The sequence below is a fragment of the Boleophthalmus pectinirostris genome, unplaced genomic scaffold (assembly GCF_026225935.1).
Source record: "Boleophthalmus pectinirostris isolate CB_2022bp ecotype Guang Dong unplaced genomic scaffold, ASM2622593v1 HiC_scaffold_22, whole genome shotgun sequence".
Lineage (NCBI taxonomy): Eukaryota > Metazoa > Chordata > Actinopteri > Gobiiformes > Gobiidae > Boleophthalmus > Boleophthalmus pectinirostris.
The window spans coordinates 14155897-14178536 of record NW_026571190.1 but is presented as its reverse complement, the minus strand read 5'-3'; the positions used below and the strand labels follow the sequence as shown (position 1 = coordinate 14178536).

The window sequence follows — 22640 nt, the reverse complement described above, 5'->3', positions numbered from 1 at the left end:
ACGTGGTTTACGTACGCCTGTCACACAGTCCACACACGCAAAGACGCACAGACGCTGTTTACTCCACCAAACGCAACAGTTCTTAGCGGCTTTTTTTGACCTATATCTTCCTCGCAGTTAGCACAAAGTTTGTTGCAATGGCGACAAGAATCCAGGAGCAGTTAGCCGCAAAAGAAAGTCCGTTTTTGAGGTCGCTGAAAGAAGAAGACAAGGGGAAAAGCAGCGAAGCCAAACTAAGGTGATTCTTATAGATTCATTCCAGCGATGGCGCGACTGAAGCAGACGCAGGGTCTAAAGACTGACGCATTGGTCGCCAAATTACTCCTGGACAGGTCACTTCTGCTTATTCTGAAAACGTACTTTATTTCCAAGAGCTAGACAAACGTTTTTCAGGACGGAATCTCCGCGCACCGCTCCCCTCTCCAGTGTTGTGCATGAACGCGTTCAAAAGAACGCGTTCATTGAACACGTTCATTTTTCAGTGAACTTTGAACTGAACGCAACACTTTTGTAAATCAAGAACTTGAACGTGAATTTGTTCAAATTATTGTGTGATGAACGACGTACGTCACTGTTGGGGTTCAGTTAAACGTCGGAATTTGTTTTCACCTGACGAGTGACGATCTGCTCGCACTTCACCTCGCGAAACCACAGCCGCGTGTCAACGCGAAGGCGACTCCACCGGCAGCTTTAACGGAACGTACGGGCTCTTGTGTCTCTCAATCAGAAGTCAATCAAACTTGACTGGGCGCGTTTAGCTGCTTGTATTTACCTTCTGTACAGGCTGACCACGGCAAACGCAAGGATTTCAAAAGTAAATTTCAAAGCACTAATTAACAGTCTATGTGGATCTGGGCTCTTTCACTTGATACACAACTGCCAGGGAGCACAATGTGCTGATGGTAATACACAAATACAACAACAGATACATGCTCTTTGTGTATTTTGACGCCTACGCTCGTGTAGAGCCTCTAAAAATAGGATGGATCCTATTTTTTGACGCTCTACAGGCACAGGACGTGCTGCTCCACGCGCGTATTATTTTACTTGGTACAAATGTCAGTAACGCGCGTCACAATGCTTTTTAACCTGGACTGAAATGGTGGGTTTTTCGTTTTTCTTCATACAAATTTGCTAAAATCACCGCGATATCAGCAGTGGTGAAACGCCGGAGGTGCGCCCGCGTAGACCGTGATCCTGAGCGAAAGGACCGACGCAGAAGTCCGCGCTCCACCGAGATAAAACGCAGCTGACGCCCGAGCGCACTCGGGGTTCTCTCAGGGGCGGTCCTAGATTCCAAGTTCTAGTCCAGGATTAGTCCTGGTTTGGTCCTGGTTTAGTCTTGGTTTAGTCCTGGTTTAGTCCTGGTTCAGTTCTGGTTTAGACCTGGTTTAGACCTGGTTCAATTCTGGTTAAGTCCTGGTTTAGTCTTGGTTATTCCTGGTTTTAGACCTGGTTCAGTCCTGGTTCAGTCCTGGTTTAGACCTGGTTCAATTCTGGTTCAGTCCTGGTTTAGTCTTGGTTTATTCCTGGTTTAGACCTGGTTCAGTCCTGGTTCAGTTCTGGTTTAGTCCTGGTTTAGTCCTGGTTTAGACCTGGTTTAGACCTGGTTTAGTCCTGGTTCAGTTCTGGTATAGACCTGGTTTAGTCCTGGTTTAGATCTGGTTCAGTCCTGGTTCAGTTCTGGTTTAGTCCTGGTTTAGACCTGGTTTAGACCTGGTTTAGACCTGGTTTAGACCTGGTTTAGTCCTGGTTTAGTCCTGGTTCAGTCCATATACGGCGCAAAAGTTCAGCATCTTAACAGTTCTTTTGGTGAGAGTAAATTAAAAGTGCTGCAATAGTCATATAATGTTTTACATTTTAAATACAGTAATATTGTAATGTAACAAATGACTTTGAAATGACAGTAACAAGTCATAAATAAAACATTACAGTTTTAAAGTCACTTGTCCAACAGTGGATCTTGTAAAGTAAACTAGAAGTCAGTTTGAAAAATAAATGCAGCCTTTCATTTACAGATCTCATCTAAATATAAAATGAACTGAACTTTGAACTAGTTCAAAATTAAAATTGTGAACTATGAACGTGAACTATTCACTTTGAACAAGTGTGAACTGAACTTTGAACTAGTTCATGAAAAGTGTGAACTTGCACAACACTGCCCCTCTCCTCTCTCCTCTCCCTGCTCCGCTCTTCTCCCCGCTCCTCACTTCTCGTCCGCGAACGAAATGTCCGCACACCCCCTCCCCCCGCTCCTCACTTCTCCACCTTGCCTAACCAACACTGTAGTTAGTTGTTTACAAGTCATGTGCAGCTCACCGGCTGTGAACAAACCTGTTTCTGGCGTAACGAGGAGGCGGGAGGAGACGTTTCTACGTATGGAGCTGTGGGGGGGGGTTTCACGCATGCGCAACATTTGAAAAAGGACAAACAGTCGCTGGATTTCTCGTTCCTTGGAAAATCCTCTATACAACCTTTAAGTCTTAAGTTTTCTGTTTGTTTTGTTTTGTTATTATTATTCAGTAACCAGTAACACTCACACTGCATGTAGCCTACAAGGTTCATTTCAAGTGATGTGCATGTGAAAGTTGTGAGTGAAACCTGACTCTGTTTTCTGTATGTGGGCAGTAAGTGTTTTCCACCGCTCATGATGCGAATATAAAACCACTTCCACTGAGCAAACTGCAGCCTGACGCTTTACGCTTCACGCTCCACTTTGACCTTTGATGCAGGATCATACTGGGTGATGAGAAGCAGACAAATGTTCATCAAAAACACTGAACACCTAAACTCCACTCAAAACCATATTTCAAATAGATATCCACAATATCCGGCTTAGCGTTTTAATATTAAAACAGATTGCTATATTTCTCGCATCAGCCCCGTTCCCCGAGTTTCTCTTTCCATAGGATGACCAACAGATCCATGAGGATGACGAACGCAGTAGGGAAGGAGGAGCGAACGGAAGGGGAATAAACAAAAATGAGGACGATTCCCATTTCCTAAAACTTTAGACTGTGGTAATACCGTTATGGAAACTGTTCCGATAATAGTGACAAAATAAAAGTGTCTCCACGTCTGATGTACATGTTGGTTTGGTTACGTGTCTGAGGAAACAGGACAGACGCGATAAACTGACGACGAGTTGCGAAGGGGGAGACGTAGTCCTGTTTTATATGTTTTATAGGCTATAGTTTACTCCATCCAAATAAGACTGTTCTGGGGGAAACGTGGGAAATGCAACAAATTATAAAGTGCAGTGTGAAATTTAATATATGATGTTAAACGTCTTATTTAAACAGTGTACATGTAGGTCTAGTACTTCCCCAACATCTTCTACATGGACTAGCAGGCAGGGCGTAGTTATCCCCACAGACTGTACGTAGTCAGATGAGAGGTCTGAGAAGCATGTCGTCTTTGTCCGCCCTGAAATGGATTTATATTTGACATCAGTTCTGTTAGTTTTTGGTGAGTTATATCCATTTACGCACTTGGATTTCGAAATGTATGTAACCCATGCCTATAAAACGAGATTATAGCGCATTTATAAGTCACTTTTGTAATATCTGTCTTCACTTTAAGCCTAGCGTGAGTGCGTAGATGTGAGGCTTTGTTGAAATCAACATTCATGGCTCTAAGCATTTCTTTATCTTATACAAACGGCTATTCCATCGTAGAAATTCCAGCTAGGACATCACTGAACCCTCAGACACACCTTAAAAAACTCACTTTGTGGAAATTATATTTGTAGGCCACATCTGAAATTCATTTGGCTATAAAAAATATTTGCTCAACCAACATCTCACCTTATGATCTACTTTTGTAAATGTGTATTTTCAAATATTTTTAACCCCTAAATGTCTGACTTTCTGTCATGAAGTCAATGCATTCCATATTCCAAAACTCACAAAAAGTGAAATATCTTCTATATGTTTGATGCAAACTGGTTTCATTTTAAGAATCTGATGTATGTAAAAGTTTATCAGGTTTAATTTTGGCACTGAATTATCACTAGTATTTTTTGGTAGTGGTAAGGTCTGTGTGTTAAAGCCTTTTTTAGGCTATTTCTTTTTTCAGTGTTTTTAATTTGTTTAATCAAGCTCTCACCTAATGACGCAATCTGGATTATTTAATTTTATTTTACTGCTGGTTATTAAATCCTGGTGTATGTGGAAGGTTAGGAGCAATAAATGTGTATCTTGAGCTAACTGAATCAAACACGTTGTGGGAACTTTGTACAAAAGTATTCCCATTGGAACCCATTCAAATCACTTTTTTGAACCAGCTGCAATAAGATATTCTAATGCATGCACTTTCACTTTCTTTACATCATTTGGACTTTAAATTAATGTTCTGAGGTACTTTTTGCTGGATATTTAGAGCAAAATCCTACTTTTCCCCAAATTGCTTAATAATTCAAAATGTATACCAATGATATTCACTGCAAAAACACATAAGCTGTTAAACAGCCTGAATAAAAGCCTAGTTGATGGAGAGAGGACCACATGCATATTTTACTCTAATACCTCATCATAGCCAATGTTTGTATTCAGTACTTTTGCACTTAAAGTAACAGAACAGTAATAATAATAGTAGTAAACAATAGTAATAGCAGTATTTTGGTGTTATTACTATTAGTATTATTGTCTTTGATTGATAACATGACCTAACAAGTGTGTGTGTTTTTATTACAGTGTTGGTCCAATGTGAAGCAGAAGTAAGAGTTAACCTAACAGCTGTTGTGGGATCATCTATAACATTTCCAGACCCAGTGAAGGAGAGAGGATTTTTTTTATATGGATCAAAGACCATTGCTTCTGTTTACAATGGAGTCTTTGAGATTGAAGAAGACATTTACACAAACAGACTTCACTGGAACAGCAGCACTGGACGCTTCACACTCTCAGATCTACAGAAAAGTGATTCTGGAGTTTACACCATCGACTCTAAAAAAGGAAATGTGTTTCTTAAATATTATGAACTCAAACTTTATAGTGAGTAAACATTTTAACATATTTTAATTATTATTACAGCAGGAAACTCCTCTTTGAATCACCATGGAGTGCGGAAGCAAATTGTATTATGGCAGTCACTAAGTTCATCTGCTTATTTGTTGGTAGACAAACGGATAATAAGACAATAGCTGGAAACAAAAACACGTCTGAAAATCTCATGAAGTCATTTACATGTGAATTCTACAGAAGTTGATAGGTTCAGACCTGACCATAATCTAGATTGTACCAGTTAAGACTTGTATGAACCCAGAGTCTGCAATGCTTTGAATTGGAAATGAGAATGTTTTTGCCTTGGCTCAGTTTTACTTTCATTATTTCTGTATGAGCCAAATCCAAGCAAACAGGGATGTACACATTATAGGGATGTACACATTGGCTTAAGAACTGTAGACCGGTTGAACTGCAAATATTTGTCTGTGTAAACCCTCAGGCGTCCAGGTAGAATCCACAGCAAGAGTCAGATTCAATTTGATCAGAACTGAAGAAGCTGCTTGGATGTGCTGCAAAACATCTTCACTAAAATGTTTTGCCCAGTTGACAGAATTTAATCTTTCTTTTGCTAAGTAAATATTTATGTTGAGGTTTTACTAAGTGACACTATGTTGTTTTATATTCAATTATCACCATGACCTGGTCTTTTAAGTCAAGTTTTTTTGTATAATTTTGAATGTTTTGGGTGAAGCCTATGAATTTGAAGCATGTAGAGCCAGTTTCCTGTTTGACATAAAGAGGGTCCAAAATGGTTCAGTCACAGCCTTGAAATGTAGATATAATTTCCTCTCAAACATCCTTATGTCATTCAAATAAACTAGACAACATTTTTTACTTTTGATTAATAGTGTTTAGTGCTGCGCTAGTTGATCCAGCAGAATCACTGGTGTTTCTCAGTCCTCTGTGTTATTTCAATCTTTTTTACATACCATGATAATTATGATACTAATGATCAATGCATTTCTCTAAATGGTTAATCCACCTGTCAACTGTGGAATTTAGAGACAGTTACAGAACATAATAATAATAATAATAATAATGTCTTTGGGGTAGCATGTATTCTTGGCTGATCGGGCAAACCCAAAAGGCCAATTTCAATGAAAACATCCACCTCTAAATGAATGTTGTTTATTGCATCTTTAAATTATTAATTCTTTTACATTTTCAGAGCCATTGCCACTCCCAGTTGTGTCCCGTGTGAACGTGAGCGCTGACAGCTGCACTCTTCAGTGTTCAGTGAATCTCACAGAGCAGACCACACTGAGCTGGTTCAGAGGAGAGCAGCGTGTGGACAGCAGCAGCTCTGCAGTGCTGCTCCTCACTGTGCAACTGCAGGATAACACCTCAGAGCACAAATGTGTGGCTCAAAACCTCGCTGATGAGAAGAATGTTATAGTTAATATCACCAAAAAATGTCAATTTGTGGAGTCACAATCAAATGAGGATGAGGGTAATTGTAAGATTTTAAATATTAAACACAAAACAAAACCGTAATTGCTTATAAATAATGTTGCCTCTTTCTTTTGTCTTGTTTTGCTAGCTGCTGTCATTATCATCATTCCCATTGTCCTTACTGCACTCATCATCCTGTGTTTTGTGATCGTTGTTATCAAGAAGAAGTGCACTCAAAAGGGATCAACATCATCACAAATATAAGGCAGGTATTTCTAATTTACTTTTACATTTGACTAAAGACTAAAGTGAAGAGAGCGTGTGAGAATGCTCATTTCAGATCGTGTCAAACTACATGTAGGACAGATGCACGTTTTACATGAGACTGTGGTCAGAGAGGTTTCTGTTCCTGGACAAAAGCGTGACAGGAAACTTAACCACGTTAAAAAATATCCTCAAATACAGCGACCAATGTCTTTTGTCTTGGTTATATGAGATGTCAGTGGTGGGAAACATGCAGAACCAGATCACAAGGTTTGTTGAGTCATCTGCTGCTTCTGAGAGTTCAAACTTCAGTGTGATTGGCTAATAAACCTGTCAATCACTCAGAACCATAGAAGCTGATCAATAGGAGGAATCAATGAGTAAAAGTGTTGTTTGCGCATAAAGCTGAGTTAAACAAAGAAGCCGATTACAGCATCACTAAAAACAGCAAATTACCAAAGGACTAAAATCACAACTACATTTTTGTCTCCATATCTTCTTGTCTATGTAATTTTACTTGTGTGTATCTTTTATTATCAAAGCACACCACCTGGAAATTAAACTGCTTATGACATGTTAGACTACTTATTTCACTAAAACATAGTTATATTTAAGATTTTATTTTTAAAAGATCAAAATCTTTTTTCTACTTTGGTGAAGTTTATTATTTTTACTCTTACTCTACACGGGCAGAAGATGTGACATACATAGAGGGCAAACTTCTGTATTAAAATACTTTTACTCTCCATTATTTTTTTGGAGACGTAACTGATATAAAATTATGATAAATATTTACAAGAGGCACTATCCCATCAAACCAAGCAATAATTGTTAACATGAAACCTTGTCATAAGCATTTTAAGCATAGTCATTTCGTTGTTCACTATAAAGATTGCCTGGACGGGAATGTTGTGATGTTAGCGGAAAGTTGCATGCTGGTTGTTTATTTTACTCATAAGAAAGTACTGCAAATTAATATGAGATTTAATATCACAACCCCAGAGACAAGGTTTGTAAGGTGGCCCTGAAGACTTTAGGTTTGTTTAATCCTCACCTGTATTGTCGGTGGGAGCAGTTGGATGCAGCCAAAGGAGGGAGGAAAGACTCAAATTAGCTTGGGCACTCCATGAGCATGAGAATAGCAAGATAGCCTCAGATCACACAGTGTTCCAGTGACAGTGAATGCATTCTCCTGTCTCCCCACACACCACAAACTGAAACACTCATCACCAAAGCATAGAATCCAGAGCTCACTATAGTGAGCTATAGTTTACACACACTTGATTTGTGGTGAATATGACTTTAAGTTCATCAATATTCTTTAATTTTCATGTTCTCTGTATCATATAACACCATGGGTAATTTTTGTCTGATTTTAAGCGTCTGTGTCTGTGTGTCAGTCTGTTGTCAGTGCATGTGTTTGACAGCACTGCTTTTCCCATCATGCCTTTTGGCTTTGTCCATGAAGGTGAGTGAAGGCAAATGCAGTTGCTTTTTTTATCTTTATCACCTTGCTGTCTATTTCTTAAACACACACATAAACATGCCTACTTTGAATATTAGTCTGACCCATGATTATGTAAAAGACTAAACAAGTAGAAGGACTAGATGAAAGGGAGTCAGATAACAGGAAGAGACTGCATAGGTGGAGTTATTCTACATTTAGTAGTACAAATAACTCCTGTTAAATAGCTAAACAGCATTATTTACCTGAATTTAACTTTTCTTTTTCCATTATGCTACCCAGATACCTGGCACCTGCTCATTGTAACATGGGCAGCAGTAGTCTGGGGATTTCATGCGTTCATTGTGTTGTATGTAAACGGAGAATAAGGGCGCTGCTATGAATAGATAACACTCCTTTGTTGCTGGGTCTTAGAGGGACTTTCCATGAGAAGGTTTTAGTGGCTCTGGTGGGCGAACAGTTAAATTGTTGCGAGTTTATGGTTTGATTCCCCTTCTCTACTGTAATGTTAATAAAGTACGAAGGCAAATTCAGATTCAAGGAAAATTATTACATAAAATAAACTTAAATTCAATTAAAGTAAATTCCTTTATTGTCATTGTCATCTAAAATAACAAAATTATGTTAAAGCATCATACAGACTGCATAGTATTTTAAAAGTGCATAATAGTGTAAAGCACCCCCCATGACAACCACCACGTAAACATTACACCCACTATGTAAACATTAGCATACAGTAGTAGTAATATATCAGTGCTGCAGCAAAGGGGCATATCAACAGATCACAACAAAAGAACCAAAAGAACTGGGACATCAAGGACAGGGGAGCATCCAGTCAGATGTTTTTTTTAAATGTCCTGTTGCAGCAATGCAAAAGTTCACAGTTATTGTACAGGATGGATATGGTTTACTCACCATAGGAGAGGAGAGAATGGGGCAGGGCACTGTTCAGCAGCCTCACTGCCTGAGGGTACAGACTGTGGGCCAGTCTAGATATTCTGGCACATATGGACCTGTACCTTCCTCTTGAGGGCAAAAGGTGGAACAGGTGGTGGGCAGGATGGTGTTGGTCACGCAGGATGTTACGCACTCTCTTCTGACAGCAGGTGGTATATATATAGATGTTACACCTCAGTCCTGTAATTCGTCCCACTGTTGCTGTTAATGAGTCCGAGCACTATGGTGTCGTTGGCAACAATGAATTTGGAAGGAAAAGAGGCAGAGCAATCATGGGTGAACAGAGTATAGAGCAGAGGGCTGAGCACGTATCCCCAGTGAAGGGTGGAGGAAGTGTGCTTGTCCACTCTAACCCTCTGTGTTCGACCAGTCAAGAAGTCCACAATGTTTTCAGTCCAAGATGGTGTAGCTTGGCTCGAAGTTTGAATGGCCAGATCGTATTAAAGGCTAAAATCAACAAAGGAGCCTCGCATAGGTGTTCCAGTAGTGAGTGGAGCACAATGGCAACGGCATCCTCGGTAGAACGGTTCTGTCAATATGCAAATTGGTATGGGTCAAGTGTCGGTGGTATTGCGCTTTTAAAGTGTTTGATAACCTGTCTCTTAACTTTTATGAGTTTTACCCATATTCTAACTAGGGGTCAAATTATCGCGTTAATTGCGATTAATTAATTATAGTCATATTTAGCGCGTTATGTTTTTTTATCGTGTTAATCTCATTTTTAATCTCTAACTTTACTGTTTCTGTATGCGAGTTGCTTTATTATAAAATCTGTTTTTATGTGTTGTTGGGACAACAACACACATACACACAAAAACACATTTATAATTTTTTTTATTTCTGTAATTCCACTCATTGCCGGAAACCTACACAGAACGCGCGCAGTAAGAGCGATGTAAACGTCATGTTAACGTTGGCGGCGTCAGTCACACAGTGGACGAGGTCGAAGAGCCAGTAGAACAGAGTCAGCAGTGCACAGGTAAAAACGCATTCGTGTCTTGGAAATTATTCTCCCGACGTGAAATATAAAAGAAAATAACAAATATAAAATCACCTACAACTTCAATTTCACTGGTGAAATAGGCTGCATAGGCTCATGATGTCTGCACTACTGTCCTATAGTGACCTGCCACATGAGGGGACATGCACACAAACACACACAAACACACACAAACACAAACACACACAAACACAAACACAAACACACACCTTCATCATCGTCATTAAGCTGAGAACACGCGAACCACGTTTCCTTCCGTAGTTACTGCACGGACACCGCTGTCCTCACGTGCGCCGCGTACGTTTTCTGGCGTACGCTGCGTAAACCGCGCTTCCTCTTGTGCGCCTCTAAACCAGAACTAACACCAAGACTAAAACCGGGACTAACCCAGTCCAGGACTAAACCTGGTCTTAACCAGGACTAAACCAGGACTAAACCAGAACTAAAACCAGAACTAACACCAGGTCTAAACCAGGACTAAACCAGAACAAACACCAGGACTAAAACCAGGATTAATCCATTCCAGGACTAAACTAGGACTAAAGTAGGACTAAAGCAGGTCTAAACCAGGACTAAAACAAGGACTAAAACCAGTGATTTCATATATAAAACATTTCTCTATCAGTAATATTTTTAATATGGTTAAGGAAAGACTGGACTTTTTATTGTCTTTAAGTAGACAAAAGTTATGTTCAGATTTCCTCGTCTTTGCTACTTTACAGCAAACAGTTTCTTATTCATGGAGACTTGGGCTCAACAGCCAATTTGGAGAGATTTGTTAAACAATAAATTACTTCATAAAGTCACTTTTTTTGTTCTATATCAGTCTTTTGATCTGCCACAATAATGTAATAATGAATTTAAATGAAAATACCTCAAATTGAAGGCTTTTCTCAGCAATTTTTAGGTGAGATTAAAAAGAGATTAATTAGATTAATTAATTACAGATCATAATTAATTAATCTCTAAATTTTTTTTATCGCATAACAGCACTAATTCTAACAATGTTCTATCATCATTAGTTTACTCAAAGTTGCATTTTGATTAATTCATGTATGTTTGAGTCTTCTGTATTGTCCTGCATTTGAAGCTTGGGTGCTCATAAAATGCACTTTTTTACATACTCCCTATCTCCATGTGCTGCCCTGTTCTTACTAGCATTTATGTAAAACTGTCAGACTCACTGTCATACGTGTTGGGTTAAAAATGCTGCTTTTGTTGCATGTAAAAGAGAATTTACATGTAAATGAGAATCAGCCTACAGCTTTTTCTGTGATGCATTCAGTTATAGGGCTACAATATGGCAATAAAAATCCAATGGTGAGATATTAAGGGAACTGTGATCAAGCTACAGGAAATTTTGATATGAGTTATATTAAAGAGGGAGTATTATGCAAAGTCCACAATTTGGAACTTTCTACAATATTCCCTCCTCAAACACAGATGTAACATGGTGATCTAAATATGTCATGTGTGTCAAGTAATGCCCCATAGAAGTGTAATACTATTTAATTCTTTTGAATATCGCCCAGCCTTATTTGAATAATGTTGACCCACCACAAATATTCAACCTTACTGCAAACATGTTTTTAGTTGACACAAAAAATAGAGACTGTTGACAAAATAACACAAAATAAACTGCCACCCTTAAAGAGCAAGAACAGCTTTCTCAGATATAGTTAAATATACAAAAATGATGATATAGTGATACAGAAGCCTGAGGAAATTAGACTTTGTTACTTATTACTTACTTTATTGATCCCAAGGGAAACATTTACTCTGTGCTTTTTCACACCTCAGTGGTATTGGTGACGTAGTTGGTCCCAGCCCTTTAGAGATCTTTGTGTTTCAGAGTACTTGAGGTGACAGTAGCGGTCCTGGGTTTGATTATGATTTTATTTTAATAGTCATTAGTTACAATTACTCTTATTAATTGTTTGCAGTTCTATACCTCAGTACGCATAATACTGTTAAAGCAGGTTTACGGTCAAAATGAGACCAGTGTGCTATTTGCATTTTAATTATGGAGTGTTTAATAGTCTGAAGTGCACTATTAGCATGCTTCTTAGCTTTACAGTGATGTCAAAACTCCACTCTCGTCTCTGAAAGTTGTGAAATGTACTTATAAACTAATAGTGGTAAATAATTAGGATGCCCGGAATGTGTTAGGAAACTGAAGAATCATTTTGAACTGCTGCAAACACCTTTAACATCTCTCTGTTGGATGGATATTTTATCAGTGGGGACCTAAACTCTGTCATTTTTCTGCTCATCAGTAAATAGTTGAGTCATTTCCAGTCTCTCTTACTGTTGGTGTGGTTCCTGTCTATAGAAATGAATACAAGTTGCTTTATTACTCAGTCTAACATGTTTATGACCAAGTTAGTATCTCTGTCATTCTGCCCATGTTATTTGACTCATGCCTGTGTGAATGTTTCAATAACATCAATAACAGCATGTATAACATACTGTATTTCCTCTAGCTACTAACCTACTAATGCACTAACCAACTTTCTATTTTCACAGATTCAGTCATATACGCTCAAATTAACCACTGCAAAAGAGACAATGCCAATGATATTCAGGTTGGTTCAATGGCACACTTTAAGGTTAATGATTCTATGCATCGTTTATTATTATCTATCATTATTACTAGTATTTTTTATAGCTTTATTTTGTTAGGTAGTTAGATTTATTTATTTGTTTACAATGCACATGAACATCTGTGTTAAATAAAGAGGGGGGCCTAATACATACAAACAGGAGATTAGTACAACACAAGGAAATGCTAAAAATAAGCCCCTGTTTTTGGCTAATGACCACTACTAATGAGCACTGATTACTCTATGTCAGTGCTTCACAGGAGTATTGTGGAGCACTGACATAGAGGGTATTTTGTAAATAATTAAAATACCCATTCTGTCACATATTCAAGCTATAGAATGGCTAAGTATAGAACTGTCTGAAGGTTATGTTTACATTGGCACAAACTCACATTAAAACTGGGACAAGATTAGAACTGAATAAGCTCTAGAACAGGACCAAAACTGTCTACAGCAGGTCTAAGCCAAGCTGAAATTAGTTTGAATGCACAAAGTTGAATGTACTGTTCTTTATTTACAAATCTACACCACATCTGTATTCAGACCCACTTAAGGTAGTGTAGCTAGATTGATGCTTGCCAAACTATCGGCTGTAGAAATTGGAGGTGTGAAATCTGCTGGCCAATGTGGTGTCAGTGGTTTTCGTATTTCTGGGTCCTGTTTGTACTTGTTTTTATATTGAGCAAGCACTTATAAGGGTTAATGCTGCATGCTACATTACCTAACAAGAAACTACACCTATAAATAGCTAAACAAATGGACAACAGCAACAGACGTTGCTATCCCTACTGGACGCTCATGCAAAGTTTTGTGCGAGTAAAGGAAACAACGAAGCTGTGTAAGTGCAGGAAGTGAAAGCACTATGAACCACAATGTTAAAATAGACTTTTCAAACTGTATAACAACTATCTATAAACATTTTGTACTTGTTGGCAACTGTCAATTTATCTATTATCTATAAATTGTAATAAAGAAAATGATAAGGGGAGCTATGTCATGCTTGTAATATGGTTAAACCTGCATTGGACCATGTATATATGGATATATTGAATGAATGTATTGAATTATTTAGTATGGTATTGTTCCTAAACCTAATTGTCTCTTTGTTTTTTGGGTTGTTTTTTTTTTACAGGGTAGCAACTCATCTCCTCCATCAGGACTATCAGCCCATTCAAATCTAACCACAGTGTATTACCAAGTAACTCTTACCAGGATGACTCCCACTTACTCCAACTGCGAACAGGAAATCACATGAGAGTACATCTGATTCCAGGGAAATCAAAGTGTATGTGGGCATTTCCCAATTAGATTCAGTCATTTCTGTGTCTTCTTAGAAAAGTGTTTTGACTGCCGTAGATGTCTTGACTTCCACCCAGAAATCATTATCAGTCTTAATGTCATCTGATTTATATGATTCTAAGGGGAGGTGTCCAAATATTACTTCAATTACTGTGGATTTGCATAGATGTAGTTTGTTTAAAGCTAACATGTGTAATTAGATTGGCCAACCCACACCATTTTATTCTTAAGGCCAGTTCAGACCGGGGCATCAAGGCGTCCAGTTTAAATGCAGAGTCTATATGGATGCGAGTCTAGGGCGTCCTGCATTTTTGTGGCACATCTTCAGGCGTCAGCGAGGTGTGGATCTTGTGTTGACGTGGTGCGTCGTCTGCATTCAGGTGTCAACACTCTGGACGTGAGTCCAGGGCGTCGGCATCATAAGGTGAAAATGCTGAACTTTTGGAGTCAGACGCCCCACGTCAGCCAATCAGGGTCGACTATCTAGAGACGTTAGAAGAAAAAAGAGAAAGACATGGGAACCGGAACTGGGAGCCACAAATATTAGCGGAGTATAAATATATGCCCGCCGCAACTGCCGAGTCAATTGCCAGGACTACACGAGCACTACACCAGGACCAGACCAGGACTGAACCAGGACTGAACCAGGTCTAAACCAGGACTAAACCAGGACTGGACCAGGACTAAAGCAGAACTAAACCTGTATCATTATACTACTAATAAATATATACATACCACAGCCGCAGAGCTGATCACCTCCGCTGATGGTTTTATGTAATAAATACACAAAAGATACTTTCTCAGACTGGTCTGTTATTGTTCAGCGAAAAGACTGAGAAATTCCAGTTTCTAGGGTAACAGACACCCTGGATTTTCGTTCACGGCATCCAAGATGTGCATCGCGGGCATCTAAACTCAAATGCAAAGGCATCCAAATAGAGGCGTCCAGGGCGTTTTATGACACCACAGTCTGAACATACCTTTACACTTCACCACTAGATGTTATCTAGTTTAGGTCTGCTACAAATAGTAGTCAATTTCAATTTATTTCTGGCATTTTATATTTTATATATACTTTTCTAACTGCAATTTCAATACTTATGTCAGGGAATTTACCCCGACCTCAAATATTAAAGAACACGCCAGGGACACAGTGGTTCGTTTTACTTGCGCAAGGAGTAGGAGAGAGCTGCCTGTCTCATCCTAACTGAAGCTCTCTTCTCTCCAACGTCCTTTTATTGTAGAGCACACAATTATCATACAGTAGGTTACTTTGAATACAGTACCTATTGTTCACATGTTATCTCATGACTGACAAGCTTCCACTGACACAGCCCCCCATTATACACAGGTTTCACATTCCAGGTGGTAGATAGCCTCTAACAGTTCCCCAGAGTTCTGTGTTAACCTCCTGATGTTTACCATTACTATTTGTTTCTCCCGGTACATTATCTTTAATGAGCCAGCCGACACATCATCCATATCACCTGATATAGCTTGAACACAACACAAAGCAATGTTGATAATCTTATATTGTACCATGATTAATACTTTAAATCACTTATAACACAAAATTCTCTAACACTGTGGCTACTGCAACTAGGCTACTACTACTGCTACTACTACTACACCTACTACCTTGTCAGTGCCTGTATGAAATGTTTGGAAAGACTATTGGATTATGATTTAACTTTTACTCCAACTGTTGTTACTTCTACTACTGAAAATACTGCTGCCACAGGTATTATTGCAATGAAACTACTTCTAATAGCAAAGAGAAATTCAATTCTGCCAAATGGACAAAAGTGTTTCATCAAAGACGTTTCACAGCTCTGAAACTAACACACCTACAGTACTTGTTTAGTTTCTGTTTGTTAACAGCCACTTCATAAGAGGATATACCAACACTGGACCCCAGTCTGCCTTACATCTCCATCTCAAAGCCTCTAATCACTCCTTTGAGGATAGTGGGGTTCAGATCTTAGCCAGAGAAAAGAATTTGAGAGGGGAATTGAACAGGCTATTTTTGTTAGGAAAGACACTCTGAATATGACTGAGGCACAGTTCACACTGAGTGTAGTTCAATAAACCTAGCAAACAAACAGAAACTGTAAATAGGTGTGTTAGTTTCAGAGTAGTTAGCTCCTCCTCTCAGACAGATATAAGGCAGTGTCCATCAGTAATTTGACAAGAACTGAAGAAGTTGCTTGGATGAGCTGCAAATCGTCTTTGATCAAAACCTTCAGTCCATTTGACAGAACTGATTTTCTCTTTGCTATGGATCCTATGGATCCCATATTTCTTCTTAAAATATAAAAATTTGGGTTAAATGAGGATGCAATCTGGTCCCCCAATTCAGAAAATTCCAATGACAAAAAAGCAGACTGAAAAGCTCACCAAAGCTCAAAATAAGTAAATTTAAAACAAAGTCAAATTTCAAGTCTTTGTGGCCCAGTTGATCTGAAATCAGGCTTGATAGAGTCCGGGTCAGAAAAAAAAAAAAAAAAAGGAGAACAATATTAAAAATATTAAGTTAGGTGATAGGCCTAGTTGAAAACCATGACTTTTGGGATGATACAAAAGCAATATAGTCTAGTTCAGGGGCTTCCAACCTGTAGCTTGGAGCTCTGCACCCCCTTCTGTGAAGCCCGTGAAGGGATTTTAGAACCGGCCTTTATGTATTGCGCTGAATAACACAAATTTGAGTAATTTTAATTAACTGCCTTTTACCTTCGGAAATGGATCATTTTCATTCCCAACTCTGTGCACTAATAGATGGATTATGGTTTATGTTTTATGGGCAGCTAACTGTTCCCATCTAAGGCCTGTCGTGGCTCTTATAGCTAATGAATACATTTCTTGCAACCTCCAAAATTAGTAACTCTCTGGTATTTTCATTTTATAAAGGCAGCTCACCGGAGGAAGAAGGTTACAGAGCCTTGCCAAGGCCTATAAACATTTTTAAAGCACATAATTACAGACATTTTAATTGTGCCTTTGTCATTTTACCCACAGGTTCAGGGAGTTGGTTGTTCCTGATTCCTCTGGGTGTTTTTGGACTCGCTCTGGCTGTTTATGTGACCGTGATACAAGTAACAACTGAAAGAAAAAGAAAGAGAGAGGCAACAGTGTCCTCTTCCGGCATATGAGCACATAAATAGGCTTGGGGGCCAAGACAGAGTGTAAGTGTGTCATTTTCACCAGTAGAGGAAGTCATCAGACCAAAAACTTCTCTTCTCTATTCCTAAGTTTGAGTCATGTGATGTGACTCCATTAAACCTCTTAGTAGTTTTGCTGATGTGTTGAGCCTAAAGAAGCCCATATCTGTAGCCTATGCACTGGACGTTAAATGATAAATATTCACAATTAAATAAGTTTGGAAGGAAAAAAATAAGTGTTGGGTTTAGCGCTCACAAGATGTCACAACTGGGGTTGCAAGTAATTAATTACAAATACTCATGTTACTGTGCCTAATTGATTAAACATACAGACTTAAACATACGAACTTTTAATAAATGTTACTTCTAAATCACAGAAGTAGAAGTTACAGTGTACTGAAAGTCCCATTTGTGTAATGCATTTGTGTCTGCACATTCTACAGCATCAAACACAGAGAACAGAACTGCACTGTCTGCTCTGATCAGTCAGAGTTTGGCAAAATTCAGTTTAACACTTTTTGATTGATCAGGTTTTGAATAAAAGTATGATTTAAAATGCTTCTAAAATTGTAACTAGTGCTCTGAGTAGTATTTTTCATGCACACTTTTTACTTTTACTTAAGCACAATTTTGGCATCAGTACTTGTACTTTTTTAGCCGCATGACTGTACTTTTACTTGAATACAAATTTTCAGTACTCTTTTGACCCTTGGACATAATACAGGCTTCACTGTCAGATGGAGAACAGTCAGTTGGCTCATGTATTTATTAAGTATACTATCTAGCCACTGTAATTACTAGGTCTATACCACAGACTGGATATATTCACATATTAGATCCCACTGAAGTGATCGAATGAATATTGAGAATTGTGGCTTCTGCATTGGCTTCCCTGATGAGAAAATACATGACTGCAAATGTAAATGCCATTGTATGTGTAATATGGCTTTTTGTGTAATATGTAAAATAAAAATAAAGTATCTATCTAATCTACATCTACACTGACTTGAATTAATTTTATAGAATTACATAACGCTGTACTTATATGGGCAGAGCCTAATTTATATATTTCTAAATAAATAAAGTACAAAATCCCCAAATGTTTGAACTCTTGTGGTTATGTACCCCATATCTCCTGACCTTTGACATCTCATACTATCATGAAAGTGTTTGAGAGATTTGTTCTAGCTCAGCTCAGACCCCTGGTAGCACCATTCGTAGACCCTCTATACTGTAGTTTGCCTATCAGTCTCATATTGATGTCGATGATGTGGCCATTTATCTTCTGCAGCAGGCTCACTCTCACCTGGATAGTGTTATTTTTCAATTTCTCCAGGACCTTTAACACAATCCAGCCTTTTCTGATGAGTGAAAAGCTGCTCAGAATGGGTGTCAGAGTGGGTGTGACTGGGGACTTTTTCTGATACCGTGGTCAGTAATGTAGGAACTCCGCAGGGTACAGTCCTGTCTTCATTTCTGTTCACTCTCTACACCTCTGATTTCCAGTAAAGCTCCGGGTCCTGCCATTTGCAGAAGTTCTCTGATGAGTCTGCAGTGGTTGGGTGTATCAGAGATGAAGTACAAGACACTGTTTGCAGATTTTGTGGATTGGTCCCAGGCAAACCATCTGCTCCTGAACGTTGACAAGACCAAGGAACTGGTGATTGACTTCAGGAGAAAGAGGACATCAGTGGAGTCCGTCATAATGTGGAAATAGTGGACGGTTACAAGTACCTCAGCATCCACGTTAACAACAGGCTGGACTGGAGGGACAACTGTAAAGCTGGAGATCTTCTACCAGTCTGCGGTGGCATATGCCTTGTACTTCACTGTGGTCTGCTAGGGGAGGGGCACCAGTAAAAGTGACATTGGGCAGATTGACAAATGCATCCGTAAAGCTGGTCACATGATCAACTGTGCACTGGAGACATTTGTCACAGTGAGGGGCAGGAGGACAGTGGACAAACTGCTCTCCATCATGGACACTCCTGCTCCCCCACTGCACCAGACAATAGAAGGACTAAGGAGCTCATTCTCCAACAGGCTCCTACAGCTCCACTCAAACACACAAGAGATAGGGAACTACATTCATACCATACTCCATACAACAACTCACCCTTATGTAACAGATAATACTCCCTACAACTGTACAACAACTCATCCTTATGTAACAGATAATACTCCCTACAACTGTACAACAACTCACTCTTAGGTGACAGATAATATTCCCTACAACTGTACAACAACTCATCCTTATGTAACAGATAATACTCCCTACAACTGTACAACAACTCACTCTTAGGTAACAGATAATACTCCCTACAACTGTACAACAACTCATCCTTATGTAACAGATAATACTCCCTACAACTGTACAACAACTCACTCTTAGGTAACAGATAATACTCCCTACAACTGTACAACAACTCACTCTTAGGTAACAGATAATACTCCCTACAACTGTACAACAACTCACTCTTTAGGTAACAGATAATACTCCCTACAACTGTACAACAACTCACTCTTAGGTAAACAGATAATACTCCCTACAACTGTACAACAACTCACTCTTAGGTAACAGATAATACTCCCTACAACTGTACAACAACTCACTCTTAGGTAACAGATAATACTCCCTACAACTGTACAACAACTCACTCTTAGGTAACAGATAATACTCCCTACAACTGTACAACAACTCACTCTTAGGTAACAGATAATACTCCCTACAACTGTACAACAACTCACTCTTAGGTAACAGATAATACTCCCTACAACTGTACAACAACTCACTCTTAGGTAACAGATAATACTCCCTACAACTGTACAACAACTCACTCTTAGGTAACAGATAATACTCCCTACAAACTGTACAACAACTCACTCTTAGGTAACAGATAATACTCCCTACAACTGTACAACAACTCACTCTTAGGTAACAGATAATACTCCCTACAACTGTACAACAACTCACTCTTAGGTAACAGATAATACTCCCTACAACTGTACAACAACTCACTCTTAGGTAACAGATAATACTCCCTACAACTGTACAACAACTCACTCTTAGGTAACAGATAATACTCCCTACAACTGTACAACAACTCACTCTTAGGTAACAGATAATACTCCCTACAACTGTACAACAACTCACTCTTAGGTAACAGATAATACTCCCTACAACTGTACAACAACTCACTCTTAGGTAACAGATAATACTCCCTACAACTGTACAACAACTCACTCTTAGGTAAACAGATAATACTCCCTACAACTGTACAACAACTCACTCTTAGGTAACAGATAATACTCCCTACAACTGTACAACAACTCACTCTTAGGTAACAGATAATACTCCCTACAACTGTACACAACAACTCACTCTTAGGTAACAGATAATACTCCCTACAACTGTACAACAACTCACTCTTAGGTAACAGATAATACTCCCTACAACTGTACAACAACTCACTCTTAGGTAACAGATAATACTCCCTACAACTGTACAACAACTCACTCTTAGGTAACAGATAATACTCCCTACAACTGTACAACAAACTCACTCTTAGGTAACAGATAATACTCCCTACAACTGTACAACAACTCACTCTTAGGTAACAGATAATACTCCCTACAACTGTACAACAACTCACTCTTAGGTAACAGATAATACTCCCTACAACTGTACAACAACTCACTCTTAGGTAACAGATAATACTCCCTACAACTGTACAACAACTCACTCTTAGGTAACAGATAATACTCCCTACAACTGTACAACAACTCACTCTTAGGTAACAGATAATACTCCCTACAACTGTACAACAACTCACTCTTAGGTAACAGATAATACTCCCTACAACTGTACAACAACTCACTCTTAGGTAACAGATAACCCTATGTCCTGTCAGTCATCACATCATTTTTATACAGTTTTCTCCTTACAACCTCTCGTAGACGGCGGAGATATTTTTATTACTTATTTTTGTTTTACTTTGACTTGTGCACATACATTTATATAATTATGCCTTATTGACACCTGTCTCCTCCTCTTTTTTGCTACTTATTTAGAATGTATTATTACCATTCATAAAACTCTTTGTTATTACATTGTGATGTGTGAGCTACTGTGTCCAAGTCATTTCCCTTGTGGATCAATAAAGTTTGTTTAAGTCTAAATCTAAAGGCCACCACACACTACCGGAAAATTTGCCCAATTTTGCTTCTTCCCGAGTTCAGGGAAGCGTGACCCAACTTTGTGTTTTTGTATGTGATTTTGAAGCCGCTGCGCTCCTCATACGAGAGGCCGGTTTATAGTTCTGAGTCGGACTCCGCTCAGCTGAGAGCTGACGTCTTGACACAGACCCGAACCATATGAGGAGCTCATCAGAGTCCAGGTGCATCTTGGGAATCCAAACTATTTAATTTGAGTTAATTATTATTATTTTATTTACTGTAATGATAAACAATTATATTAGACTCAAATGCAAATATTTTCTTGCTTTAGATTTTAGTTACATAATTTTCCTTGTAGTCAAAAATTCCATGCAATGGCGTGTTTACAGAGGAGGCCCCAATATGTGCATAAAGACAGTTTGAACAGTGTAATTCTGACCTTCCTTCCAGCTTAAAGGGACTGTGAGCCAATCATTTTAAGGTCACTTTATTAATCCAGAAAGAAATCAAACCGTTAAAATACATCAACTAAATAGTATCAAGAACATCCAGGCCAGTGTTTTGTTCGCGTTTGGGATCATTTGGTTTGTTGTCGACCACAGGAAATGTAATAGTAACTGTATTAAGTGTATTAAGTGCTAAGTTCTTTCAGTTTCATTATGACATTACCCAAGTAGCTAGAACAACACAAGACTTGCTGTTTCCAGTCAGAACAAGGATATGGTCCTGTTTTCTGCAAAAAAAAACAGGAAGAAAGTTTTGAAAGAACAATAACAATGAGAGAAAAATACCAGGTTACGTAAATCCCTCTCAGCTCTCTGCACGCATTACAAAAAAACATATTTAAAAAAAAAAAAAACTCTGCATGTTTTCTGTTGATTTATTTGAAAGTCTTATATTACACTCACAGACAATTTTGACAGAAAAAAATGCTAAATGTTAGAAACCAGTCACCTCAAATATTGAATTACAGTCCTATTTAAAACTAGCCCACTACATCTAACAAGATTAAAGTAACACTGTGCAACTTTTCTGGTGGAAGGTCTGTCACCTGCTCCTTTTATGAAAATGTTATTTCCACATGTTATAGGATCAAATAAATCTTTCTTTCACTTATTCCATTTCAGGATTTTTTAGAGCCAAACAATAGTCCTAGAGCTGGAGTCACTTGCTTGTGTCCATGGAGATTGTTGATGATAATAATCCATTTCCGAAGCCTCGGTGAGTTTTGAAATACAAACATCTTTTTCCTTTGTTACAACAGAAAGGACAGGGCCCAGACCTGCCCTGACCACAGGCCAGCAGCCTTCTGGAGTCCCA

At 38.7% G+C, this 22640-nt stretch overlaps 1 protein-coding gene and 1 long non-coding RNA gene across 4 annotated transcripts in view; both read left to right on the top strand.

Annotated features, from left to right (window-relative positions):
- The first annotated feature begins 3177 nt into the window (after positions 1-3177).
- The window catches only part of LOC110164353 (uncharacterized), an 84605-nt gene continuing 65142 nt past the window's right edge, over positions 3178-22640 (top strand). Inside the window, exons 1-3 of one of the 3 annotated variants that reach the window (XM_055158254.1) lie at positions 3178-3468; positions 4695-4994; positions 6175-6462. In XM_055158254.1, the coding sequence (XP_055014229.1) occupies positions 3432-3468; positions 4695-4994; positions 6175-6462 (625 nt within the window). In that variant the 5' untranslated portion in view covers positions 3178-3431. The remainder of the gene's footprint in view (positions 3469-4694; positions 4995-6174; positions 6463-22640) is intronic. The other 2 variants (XM_055158256.1, XM_055158255.1) reach the window with 2 other exon arrangements.
- On the top strand, positions 6676-14781 carry LOC110159898 (uncharacterized). The gene is made up of 2 exons (XR_008632835.1): positions 6676-12669; positions 13820-14781. It is a non-coding gene; the product is annotated as an uncharacterized LOC110159898 (long non-coding RNA).